Source organism: Protopterus annectens, chromosome 5.part1 (genome assembly GCF_019279795.1).
Source record: "Protopterus annectens isolate FY-2018-M chromosome 5.part1, PAN1.0, whole genome shotgun sequence".
Lineage (NCBI taxonomy): Eukaryota > Metazoa > Chordata > Ceratodontiformes > Protopteridae > Protopterus > Protopterus annectens.
Window position 1 is genome coordinate 89,311,465 of NC_056736.1, and position 12,646 is coordinate 89,324,110.

Below are 12,646 nucleotides of genomic sequence, written 5' to 3' on the forward strand. Positions count from 1 at the left end.
AGAAGTTATGTACTCACCATAACGTTCCATCAGAGTAGGTAGCTTCATTTGTCTGCAACCTGTGGGTCTTGGATCCGATATTGGATCCGAGCCGGCAACTTGTTTCAAGCTAATGGATCTGAGCTCCTAGCTCCTCCCCTCACCCATAATCCCCTGCTAACCCTCCATGACCTCAGATCGAGTTTGCCCCTCAATATATACCCAAAAAATGGGTATCCAACTAAAAATAGATCCGAAGAAGGCCAGGGGGAAGGGGGGGGGGATGGTTGCAGACAAATGAAGCTACCTACTCAGATGGAACGTTATGGTGAATACATAACTTCTTAATCTGAAGTAGGGAGATCATTTGTCAGCAACCTGTGGGACAGAGTCCCCAGCTACCTGCACCTTGGGTGGCCATCATGGAAGGATATTGCGAAGCACCGCAGAGCCAAAGGATGCTCTCCCTCTAGAAATCACGTCCAGTTTGTAGTGGTTAATAAAGGTATGAGATGAGGCCCAAGTGGCTGCCGAATAAATATCATCCAATGGAACTCTAGACTTGAAGGCCGCAGAAGTAGAGATGGAACGAGTGGAATGTGCACGAACTCCTTCCGGTGGGGTCTCCCAGAGACTTGATACGCCCATAGGATACATTGAGAAATCCAGCGTGATAAAGATACTTTTGAAATTGCTTTCCCCAAATTAAATTTGGCAAAGGGAACGAACAGCTGGTCGGATTGTCTATGACCAGCTGTTCTATGAGTATAAAAGTGAAGCTGCCTATGAACATCTAATGAGTACAGCTTGTACTCTCCCTTATTCTGATATTTAGGGAAGAAAACCGGTAAATTTATGGATTGATTTATGTTGGTTTCCGATGCTATCTTGGGAAGAAAAGAAGGATTGATCCTGAGGTACACTCTGTCTGGGTGAAAGATCAAATAAGGAGGCTTCACAGAATGAGCTTGAAGCTCTGAAACTCTTTTTGCTGAAGCGATGGCTACAAGGAATGCTGTTTTCCAAGACAAGAATTTGAGATCTACTGACGCAGCGGGTTCAAAAGGTGGAGCAGTCAAGGCTTGAAGAACTAGTGAAAGATCCCATGGTGGTACGGCTTCTTTTATAGGGGGTCTAAGTAAGAAGGTGCCCTTGAGAAAGGTTTGACACAACTTGGCCGACATCAAAGGCCCTGTATCATGTCCCACATGGTAATGTGATATGGCTGCCAATTGCACTATGACAGTTGAACAACTAGCACCTTCCTGAAAGAGTTCGGTTAGGAAGTCTAATATGGACGGAAGAGGAGCTGTAAAGGGATCTAGATCATGATGCTCCGCCCAGATAGAGAAACATTTCCATTTACTGCTGTACACTTTCCTGGTGGAGGGCTTATGCGCTGCCACAAGGATGGCTTTTGACTGGTGAAGAGATACCGGGAGTCCTAACTAGGAGTGGAACTAGAGCAACCAAGCTGTCAGTTTCAGAATGTCCAGGTTTGGGGTCGGTAAGTTCGACAGATGGGAGATGAGATCCGGACTGGGATCTAGAATCCAAGGAGGATTCACAAGGTGAGACCACAGGTAAGGGAACCAAATTTGCCGAGGCCAGAATGGGGCAATGAGGATCATCCTGCTCCCCAACCGCGAGGCTTTCTGTAAGAGTTGTAGCATCAGGGGTAGAGGAGGATAGGCATAAAGTAGACCGGGTGGCCAAGCATGCACCAGAGCGTCTCTTGGGAGTTTCCCCTGGAGGGGGGATTAGAGCGAAGAAATTGCCGCATTTGGTGTTTGATGGAGACGCAAAAAGATCGCAGCAGGGTTGCCCCCATATTGCGAATATCTGCTTCGCTACTAGTGGATTGAGAGACCACTCGTACAGGGTAAGAAGGGTGCGACTGAGTTTGTCCACTAGGATGTTGGTCCGTCCCGGAATGTGCGTTGCAATCAGAAAGCGGTTGGTGGAGATAGCCCATTCCCACACTCTCATGGCTTCGCAGCATAAAGGGTAAGATCTGGTTCCCCCCTGTTTGTTGATATACCAGATAACCGACATGTTGTCCGACTGAATTGCAATCGTTCCTATGGAGAGGAGATCCTGAAGTGCTTGCAATGCGAACAGCACCGCTCTCATCGCCAGAACGTTGATATGCAGGGAGGTCTCTGTGTCATTCCACGTGCCTTGGACTGTCCTGCCTGAATAATGTCCCCCCACCCGAGGCGGGAGGCATCCGTGGTCACCGTGGCGAGAGGGGGAGAGGTGCAGAAGGGACGGCCCGTATGGAGGTCCAAGGCTTAGGGCCACCATAATAGAGCCTTCCTGCAAGCCTTGCTGATAGCAATGGGGTGGTGAAGAGGAAGGGATAGAAAGGGCCATTGCACTAGAAGTGTCCATTGCAGCACCCGCATGGTCAGACAGGCGCATGGAAGGAGCGTAATCGCTGCCGCCATGGAGCCTAGTACCCTCAGGACCAATTCCGCTGGTGCAGTCTCTGATTGGAGGATAGCCCGCACATGGAGTTGCAAATTCCGGATTCTCTCGGAAGTTAGAAAGGCTCGTAGCTCTCTGGTGTCTATTCTGGCGCCTATGAATTCTATGACTTGTGTTGGAGCCAGAAGGGATTTGTCGGCATTGATAGTGATGCCTAACTGTGGGGCTAGGTGGAGAAAGGAATCTCTGGCTGAGCAAAGTAGATGCCTTGTTGGGGCGGTCAGGAGCCAGTCGTCCAGGTACGGAAAGACCTGTACTCCCTGGAGTCTCAGGTGGGCCGCAATCACTGCTAATACCTTGGTGAACACCCTGGGAGCTGTGGTGAGGCCAAAGGGAAGGACCCTGAACTGGTAGTGACTGGCTCCCAGCCGGAAGCGGAGGAACCTCCTGGATCGTCTGTCCATTGGAATGTGGTAGTACGCATCCTTGAGGTCTATAGAGCACATCCAAATATTCACCCTTAGAAGGGGGAGAATAGATTGAAGAGTGACCATTCGGAATTTTTCCTTGGTTACTAACAGGTTCAAGCGGGAAAGGTCTAGGATCGGTCTCAAGTCCCCCGTCTTTTTTGGCACCAAAAAGAACCTGGAGTAGAACCCTAATCCGAGCTGGTCTTGGGGGACGGGCTGGATGGCTCTTTTTCTTAGCAGCTGCTGAATTTCTGCGGCTGCGGCCTTCCTCTGATCGGGTGGTACATCGGGGAGGTTTTTGAATTTGGGGACATGGAGTAATGGTATTTTTCACCCTCTGGATATAATCCGAAGCACCCAGCGGTCTGTCGTGATGGACTCCCATGCCGTTAGGTGCTTCGAGAAGCGCCCCCCCCCCCGACTGCCTCCAGAGTGGAGCAGCCGGGCAACCCTTCAGGGCTGCTGCGCGGGCCGTTCAGAGAAAGGTTCTCTGGACCCAAAGTTTCTCGGAGCCCCTCTGCCCCTGGGGCGGCGTCCTCCCTGTCCTCCTCTGCCACGGAAGGACTGGTTGTCCGGAGCGGGTTGGGAATGTTGCGATTTCTGGAACCACATCTTCTTCTGACCTTTTGGTTCTTCAAAAAGGACTGCTGGGGAGCAGGGAAGCGGACTCAGACGGCAGACAACGTCTTCCCGTCTTTCTCACTCTGGACATCCCGTCTTTCTCACTCTGGACAAGTGTCTCGTGAACCGTTTTGCCAAAAAGGGCAGAATCATCGAAAGGGGCATTCGCAAAAGATGCTTTAAAAGGCTCCGCAAAGTCACAATGATGGAGCCAGGCCTGACGTCTCATGACTAGGCCTGCTCCGCTAGCCCTAGCGGCTCCCTCTGTGGTGTGGGACAATAGCCGCATAGAGGTATTTGAAATTGATCTCAGAGTGGCCATTCGGGTGGAGTACAATTGTTTGTCATCCGCCGACATGGACTCGGGAGGGAAGGCAGCGTATTCTTTGATAAGATCCCGCTGCATCCTGATGACATGTGCCATATAGTTCAGAGACCTTACCGAGAAGGTCACTGAACTAAAAACTCGCTTCCCTAAGCGGTCCATCGAGCGGGACTCCTTGCTCGGTGGATGGACTGAGGGGCTCTCCTGAGCCAATTCCCTCTTCGTGGCTGCCGCCGTCAACATGGCATCTACAGGGGGGCCCTTACTCCAGTGTGATCGGTCTGAGGGGGGGCTAAGTATTCTATCCGGGCATTTTGGTATTGGCTCCACGGTGTCTGGATCCTTCCACGCCCTGGTGGTAATGAGGTCCACCAAGGGGTCTGGCGGAGGGGACACCCAAGAGGTAGACGGGCCTGCTTCAAATGCCTCCAGAAACACGGACTCATCGGAGGAAGACTTGGGGGCAGACCACCCACCTCTGATCCTCAGCATCTCCATGATGCCTCCAAAGGAGACATCCTCAGTGGGTGATCTTGGGGAGCCTTCCCCTTCCTCCAAGTCCGTGTCCTCAGTTAAGGACTCAGGGGAGTCCACGTGCCTCCTCTTGCACTTATGCTTGCGGGGCACTTCCTCGGGGGGGCTGTCCGAGGAGGCCTTGCCAGCTACATCCTGTTCCAATGGAACCATCTGGGACATTGAAGCAGGCTGTCCCTTTGGCCGGGTGATGGAAGCCTGGCCCAGCAGAGAGGGAGTGCAGGTAGGAGCCGAGACAAGGACCGGGAGGGTCTGGATGCTTTCAAAAGAGCCCTCTCCACAACATCGAAAGCAGAGGGGGAACCACTCTCTCTTGGATCCAAAAGCAGTTTCCCACTCGGATCCGATGAAGGGATCGGAACCGGCACCGAGACCATCGGATCCAAAGGACCAGTGCGCTCCGACCTGGACGGAGCCAAAGGCACACTGAATCCCTCGGATCCGAAGCTCGGGCCACGGCTCCAAGAGGTCGGATCCGACAGGCTCGAGGGCAGGGTCAGATCCGAAGTACCAAGTACTGTCGGCGCCGACCCACCCCCAGCTCCAACGCTGCTCTGCTCGGAACACTCCGAACCCGGGTAGCGGGTCGGAGAAGGAGCAATAGGATGGAAAAAAGGTGTCGAGCTCCCCCCCCGAAGGGGGGGGAGGCAAGAGCACTCCCATCTGCAGCTGGGCCTGGATGAACTTTCGCATCATCCGGTCCAAGTCTGCATCAGACATGCTAAATGTCGATCTCGAGGTGGTCACCGAGGCAGGCCTGGAATGCTGCCTCGATGACCTCGATGGAGATCGGGCCTCCTCCTCCTCCTCAGGCCCTGGGGAGAAACAAGGGGATCGGAGCCGAGGAGGAGGAGACCTAGAAGCAGTGGAAGGAGAAGCCCGCTTAGCTGGCGGGGCCAAAACGGAGGTCTCGGCCCACCGCTTGTGGTGCTTCTCCCTCCGTTTCTCCCTCCTGGCCTCCCTGTCCTCCGACACTTTAGCGGGAGTTTGAGTCCCGGACGGAGGAAGGGGGGCAGGAATGGCAGCAACCACAGCCTGTGGTGGAGCCACGGGAGCAGCGGAGGCCGGAGCCGAGTCCGGGGGTAAAAGTCCCGCCAGGACCAGCTTCGACCTTCACTCTTTCAGTGCCCTGGGGTTGAACGCTGCACAAATGGTACAGCCTGAGGTGAGGTGTTCAACCCCAAGGCACCGAACGCACAGAGTGTGACCATCAGCCGGGGAGAGCTTATTGCCACACTCGGTACATTTAGAAAAAATGGCTTTTGGGGCCTCAGCCATACTTAAAGAAAAGTAATGTAACACACACACACAGGCCCCAAAACACAACACACACACTCTAACAACCAGTGAAGGGAGGGAAAACTACTTAAAAGAAAATATATTACTCTAAAGGGTACCTAACACTTACACACAGAAGATATTTGAGAAAAATTAAGAAAGTTGACAGAAAAATAACAACTTAACTGCCAAGACTAGATGAGCTCGCAAGAATCCAGCTATCCACAAGCGCGGCAAACTAGATCTGAGGTCATGGAGGGTTAGCAGGGGATTATGGGTGAGGGGAGGAGCTAGGAGCTCGGATCCATTAGCTTGAAACAAATTGCCAGCTCGGATCCGATATCGGATCCAAGACCCACAGGTTGCTGACAAATGAACTCCCTACTTCAGATCATATGTTTAGCATTTCATATTAATTAGAAGGGTTTTATTCAAAAATATTCAGAAGCCCACTGACAGGGAATATTCTTCATAAAGTGAAATCTACATAAGAGTTTAAAACAGATACCACCTTAAAAGTGACTGTTTTTGTTCAGAGCTAAATTATCATTAAGGACTGCAGTTCAGGAAAGATTGTTTTGTCTACCTGCTGAAATATGTAAGTAAAGGTTCTTTTTTCAACTTGACAGGCTGCAAACTCCACATGGTTCTAAACAAATTGCCATTGAACAACAGCAATAACTAGACAGGAACAAAGGAGAAGTTGCCTCAGGCATACGGTGTTAGGGGATGCAATCGTCTTCAAGTGCTGATGGTGCACAGTGTAGTAAATCCCATTACTAAACACAGTTTTAATTTTACCACCTTTGCTACATGTTCTACTGAGAATATAGATTACTTGGCGAACTGTGTTAAATGTGAACATTTCTATATTGGTGAATTAAGAGAGAGAATACAATCACATTTATCAGAAATAAGGAGAGAAGTCGATAGTAATGCACTATGTAAACATATTATGACTATGGGTAAAGATCATATATTTCAATTTAGAATCATATAGACGATATAAGTTAACCTAAGAGATGGAGATTTAACTACTAAAATAGTGGAAAACAGGTCGATCAATTATTTTTGGGCAGACAAGCCACCTAGATTAAATGTTAAAACTACCATTTAACCTGTTTTGAAACTCAGGAAAAACATTTTTATGAATTTATTATGTTTTTCCAGGCTTGCTGCTTTGTTGTTTTGTACCCTATTAATACGGAAATTTTAAATGTAGTGTGTATTAGTTAGTTAACTAAACACTGGTTACATGATTGGTTAGAAAGTGCTGGCTGTTAATATAAATTGAGCAACAGCAAAATTAATTTGTCTTAGCACTGAAAAAGAGTTGTCCTACCTTGAAAGCTCTGCTGTTTTTACTGGGTCTGTATCACATGAGCGAATCGCACAAATTGCGAACACTCATAATATCAAACGTAACGGACCTCAAAGTGCTTTTTCTGAGATTGCGGTAAAGTTAAGAATGGGATATTTGCCCTTTCCTCCCTGTAGTGCGATCTCGGAGTTGGAATTTATATTTAGCGGAGGTGTGGGGGGCACAGCCTCCCACAATAGGAAGTTTGACGTCCAGTACGTTCGATATTATGAGCGTTCGCAATTTGTGCGATTCGCTCATATGATATAGACCTGTTTTTACCTACTTCTGCTTTTAATAAAAAGCTTAGACAGTTGAGTTCTTATTTTTATTGTGGACTTGCATTTTAACAGTTAGGACTCATATGGCACTTGGAGAGCTTTGTTTGATACAGATTAAGAATAAGACGATTTAATAAAGAAGTTTCAAAATTATTTTTGAAGTACAAAAAAGAGGCAAAATATCATGGCATTAGCAAAATCTAAATAGAGAACTGGGCACTGGAGGGCTAGCTACAAAGGAGGAAAAAAAAGGCTATGCCTGCTTGCCTCCCCCTATGAGGAGGAAGAGGGAATAAAGCTATGAAGTGCTCGTCATGTTGACATCTTCAGTGGAGAATGGAAAAGGGGGCATGAAGAGTTACCAAGAGGGAGGATGCTCCTTGCATGAATGAAGCATGCCTCCGTTGCTGACCTCTAATGCATAACCCTCAAGGCACTGTGCAGGATGCCCTCTTGAAAGGATGTTGGGGGGGGGGGCAGGATGGGCCATAAAAAATAAAAATAAATAAACTCAGTTTTCACAAGGATGAGATCCATGGCTTCCATCTCAACACAGGGAGAAGATCCAGATACATAGAAGGGGATATATAGAGAGAAAAAAAAAACATTAAAAAAATAAACACTTGTTAATTTGAAAAAGGAGGTTAAAACAATCAATGTATTCAAAAACAGAAACACTTGAGTGGCTAATAGTTCCGAAGCAGGGACCACAACTTAAAAAGTCACAGGTTAATGTGGCTTTCAAGTGGAAAACATGTTAAATGATGCAGCAGAAGCAGTATCAGACTGACACTTTGGCACAGGATGTGAAAATACATGAAGATCATCAGATAAATCATGACCTTGAATAGAAATGTATTTATTACAATAGTGGCACAAGGCTCCTCTCCATGAATAATGCATTACTTTCCAGAAAAGGTGACAGATGAGAGGAGTAACTTTACTTTAACAGCAGAATAGTCAAAAACCATGACAAATTTCAAGAATACATGAACATAAAGGGCTTTTTATGAGACCACTTATCAGTCAAAGCTCTGCAGTGACATTGTTCTCCTAAGTGATTCAAATAGACAGTACTTTCTGGATTATTTCTTTCTACAGCACTGAGACTGTAGCAGCCCTACAACATGTACTGAAATGCCAGTGTGGGTTTTGTCAGGGTCTTTACAGAGGCCACATGTCTATGACTATGGTCCGGCCTTGAACAAAAAAAAAAAAAAAAAAACAAAAAAAAAGACAGTGTGGGTCTGGATTCATTAAATTACGATCATATTTAGACAGCAAAGACATTTAGTCTTTTTCATGCTGCTTAGGCCACACTGAGAAAATCAGTTTTTTAGAACTATTAACTCAGATAAAAAAAAAAATATGGGGAATGAACACTAGCCTTGACTTTGCGAAAAATAAAGGACTAAAATGTCATCATGGAATAAAGTCTCCACCTACAATGAATGGGCACCCAATGCAAGTGTGTTTAGCTACTAGCCAAGCACTAAATGTTCAACCATAAAAGGGCATAATCAAATTACAAATTGCTCTTTTGCTAAGATTATAACTTACGTTATAGTCATGTACACAGTCGCATATTAACTGCACTGCAATTCTCTTACCGAGCCAACAGAGTTTATAAAATGCTGTACGTGCTAGAACTTTTTATAGATCTACTTCCTTCATGTATTGCTGTATAACTAGTTGCACTGTAACTGTCCTAACAAAGCAAATCTTTATGAGATTCAGCCTTCGCCTTACAAACTTAGACTTCAGTTTAACAGTCGCACTTCTCTTACCTCATCAGAACCAGAACTGAATTCATAACCAATTGCAATACACTTGAAACCATACAAGCAAGCCTTCTCATCCTTTACATAGTCTGATGCAGTTTCCAGGGAAAACAGAACTTCATTTCCTGAAAGACAAGTTAAACAAACAGGTATAATCATACAAAAAATTGAAATAAACATGCGAAAGGAAAAAATATTACACAAAAATGGACATGAACAATGAGAGAATTTATCTAATCATCAATTCCCTAATCTACTGAAAAACCCGATGTAGTGGGTAATGGCTAGGATTTCCTTCTCCTCTGCCACCCTCTAGCTTGGCATATTTCTGAATTTTCTTTTATTCCTGCAAACAGAAACGCATGTACCTCTGGTGCATGTCAAAATTTCACATCACAAGTTACAAAGGTGCAACCAGCCTCTGTACCAATGAGTTATTTTCTTTAACTTGTTCTATTTGATCTAGATCCTAATGTCTGCACAGGGATAAGTTTCCTCCTTCACTGATAAAATATTAAAACTTTTAAGTGCCTGCAGTCACCTGATCAAGAGCCAGTACCCATACTGGTGTGCACACATCAGCACTCTCTCTACTACACAAGTCATCACATTTGGGTTATCCATGCCAGGGTAGCCCTCGGCCGAGACTTAGTATTTCTGCGTCGGTTGCGGTCACTTGAGGACTGACACCAGGTCATCAGTAGTATAAACCATTACATCAGTTTTTCTTGCCCTAACCTGTCAGGAGTCCCAATAGGAGTCCAGGTTCTGGTGGAAGAAACCCCACCAGTGGAAAATAAATACCAATATGCCCCTTGTAAGGAAAGGAGAACAAGTTAGAAAGGTAATAAAAGGAGAAAGAGAAGAAAGTGGGATGGAGGGAGGAAAACCAGGACTGCAATAGTGAATACACTCAAACATCTACATTTATGGTAAGTGTACACAACTGCACTATGTTCTTCATGTTTCAATGTTGCAGTCATCATCACATTTGGGTTGATTCCCAAAGCTGAGGAAAAGGGTGGAGGGCAGTCAATGAAACTAGGGGCTGGCTAGGATGCCCTGCAAGACTGCTGAGACAAAACCTGCCCTGGATGTGAAGAAAAGTGGCAGGTGGTAATGCTTGGTAAAAGTGTGAACAGATGTCCAGGTGGGAGCCTCCAGGATGTCCCTGGTGGGGACTCCTCTGAGAAAAGCAGTAGAGGTGGAGGCTGCTCTGGTGGTGTGTGTCCTGACCTCCTTGGGGGAGGCTTTCCATGCTGTTTGTAGGAGAAATGGATGCAGTGTGCTATCCATTTGGAAATAGTTTGTTTGGAGATGGATTTGCTTTCTCCCCCTGTAGCAGAGCTAACCAGCAATTGATCAGAGTTTCTGAAGGATTTTGTCCTGTCTAGATAGAATCTTAGCTGTCTGTGCATATCTAGAGAGTGAAGAATCCTTTCCCCCTTGTTCTGGGGATTAGGAAAAAAGGGTGGGCAAATGAATGAATTGGTTGAGAGCCACACTGGACACCACCTTGGGCATAAAGTATGGGTTAGTTCTGAGGGATACCCTGTCTGCATGGAAAAGGATGAAGGGTTCTACAGCAATGAGTGCTTGCAGCTCAGAGACTCTTCTGGCTGAAGTGATGGCCAGAAGGAATGCTGTCTTCCAGGAGAGAAATTTTAGCTCTGCAGAAGAAGCTGGTTCGAAAGGGGGCAGGGTGAGCTTTTCCAATACAAAGTTAAGGTCCCAAAGCTGGTGTTGGTTCCCTTCTGGGTAGCCTCAAGTTGCTAATCCCTCTTAGGAACTGTTTAATCAAAGGGTGTGAGAAAAGGGGCTGCTCAGTGGGAAACTGAGCAGAAATAGCAGAGGCATGAATTTTTATAGAGGAGAAAGAGAGGCCACTGTGTATTAGGTCAGCTAAGTAATCCAGGATGAGAGGGAGGGAGGGATGAGCCGTACTGACTCCCTTAGCCTGGATCCAAGTGCAGAACCTTTTCCATTTATCACTTTCTGGTGCTAGGACATCTGGCCTCATGGGTAACATCCAGAATTTGTTTACTGAGGTTGGCAGATTGGTTCAGGGTTAGGGAATAAGCTAAGCTGCCAAAATGAGTGTCTGTAATTGGGGATGCAAGAATTCCCCTTCCCTCTGGGTCAGGAGGTTTGGAATCTAAGGAAGAAGCGATGGGGACAGCGAGGACAGGCTGCGCAGCAAGTGGTACCAGTGCTGCCAGGGCTAGTCTGGAGCTATAAGAATGGCCCTTGGTTTTTCCTTCCTTATTTTGAGCAGTACCCAGGGGATGAGAGGTAGGGAAGGAAAGGCATAGACCGATAGAGTGACCCAGGGGAAGGACAGGGCATACACTTTCCAAGCCATGCAGTGATGCTCTCTGGTTCAGAATTTGCTGAGCTGATGGTTGGTGTGGGACACAAAGAGGTCAACCTTCGGGGTTCCCCATTTCTGAGTTATTAGGGTGAAGGTACTTCTGTTGAGTTGCCACTCGTGTGGGTCCAGAAGATTTCTGCTTAATTGGTCTGCCAGAGAATTGAGAGAGCTTGGCAGGAATTGTGCTAACAGGTGCAGTTGCATGGCAGAAGCTGTGTGCCAAAGGGTCATGGCCAGCATACACAGAGGTTAGGAGTGAGTCCCTCCCTGCTTGTTGATGCACCACATCACAGTGGTGTTGCCTGTTTTGATCAGGACAGCCCCTGGAGAGAGAAGGGGCTTGAAAGCTATCAGGGCGTGCTGCACAGCCATCATCTCTTTTTGACTGATGTGCAGAGTGATTTGCTGTGTGCTCCATTGGCCCTGTATACACCTACCGGCCAGGTGTGCACCCCAAGCATAGTCTGATGCATCTGTGGTGATGGTCTGGGCGGCAGGGGGTGGAAAGAAAGGCATCCCCTTGTTGTGGGAGCATGCTGTTGTTGACCGAAGAAAATCTTTTCTGAGGCAAGGAATTACAGGTAGAAGAAGTTCCAGGTCTTGACAGTGTTGGCACCAAAGGCTCTTTAGGTACCATTGAAGTGTCCTCATACAGAGTCTGGCATATGGAATGAATCGTATGCAAGATGCCATGAACCCCAGAGCTTGCAGGATCTTCCTTTCAGTTAGCTGGGGCCTGGTGGCTAGTTGAGAAAAGTAGGCTGTCAGGAAAATTTGTTTCTCTGGAGTAAGGTATGGCATCTGGGAAGCTGTGTCCAGACGCGCCCAGAAGATTATCCTTTGGGGTGGGCACTTGTTTGGATTTCTTTTCTTTGATTGTGTACCCTAGGGAGGTTAGAAGGGTCTTTTACAAAGGCCAGGTGCTTGAGCATCTTCTCCTGGCTGTCTGCCTGAATAAGGCAGTCATCTAAGTATGGGTAAATTTGAATATTTCTTTGTCTGCAAAAGGCAATGGCCGGAGCAAGACTTTTTGTGAAAACTCTGGGAGAAGTAGATAAGCCAAAGGGAAGAGCAGATAACTGAAAGTGTTGAGATCCTGCCCTGAAGTGGAGGTATTTCCTGCATGATTCCCTGACAGGAATGTGGAGGTAGGCCTCTTTTTGATCTAGGGAGGCTAGCCAAAGGGCCTTGAAGAGCATGAGTAGCAGCTGCTGGA

General features: G+C 47.1%; 1 protein-coding gene across 1 annotated transcript in view; it reads right to left on the reverse strand.

Moving 5' to 3' along the window:
- The window catches only part of MYCBP2 (MYC binding protein 2), a gene marked incomplete in the record, with an annotated part of 5,088,083 nt that overhangs the window by 2,276,038 nt on the left and 2,799,399 nt on the right, over positions 1-12,646 (reverse strand). The window contains 1 exon segment of the mRNA XM_044072904.1: positions 9,066-9,184. Coding sequence (XP_043928839.1) covers positions 9,066-9,184 — 119 coding nt within the window.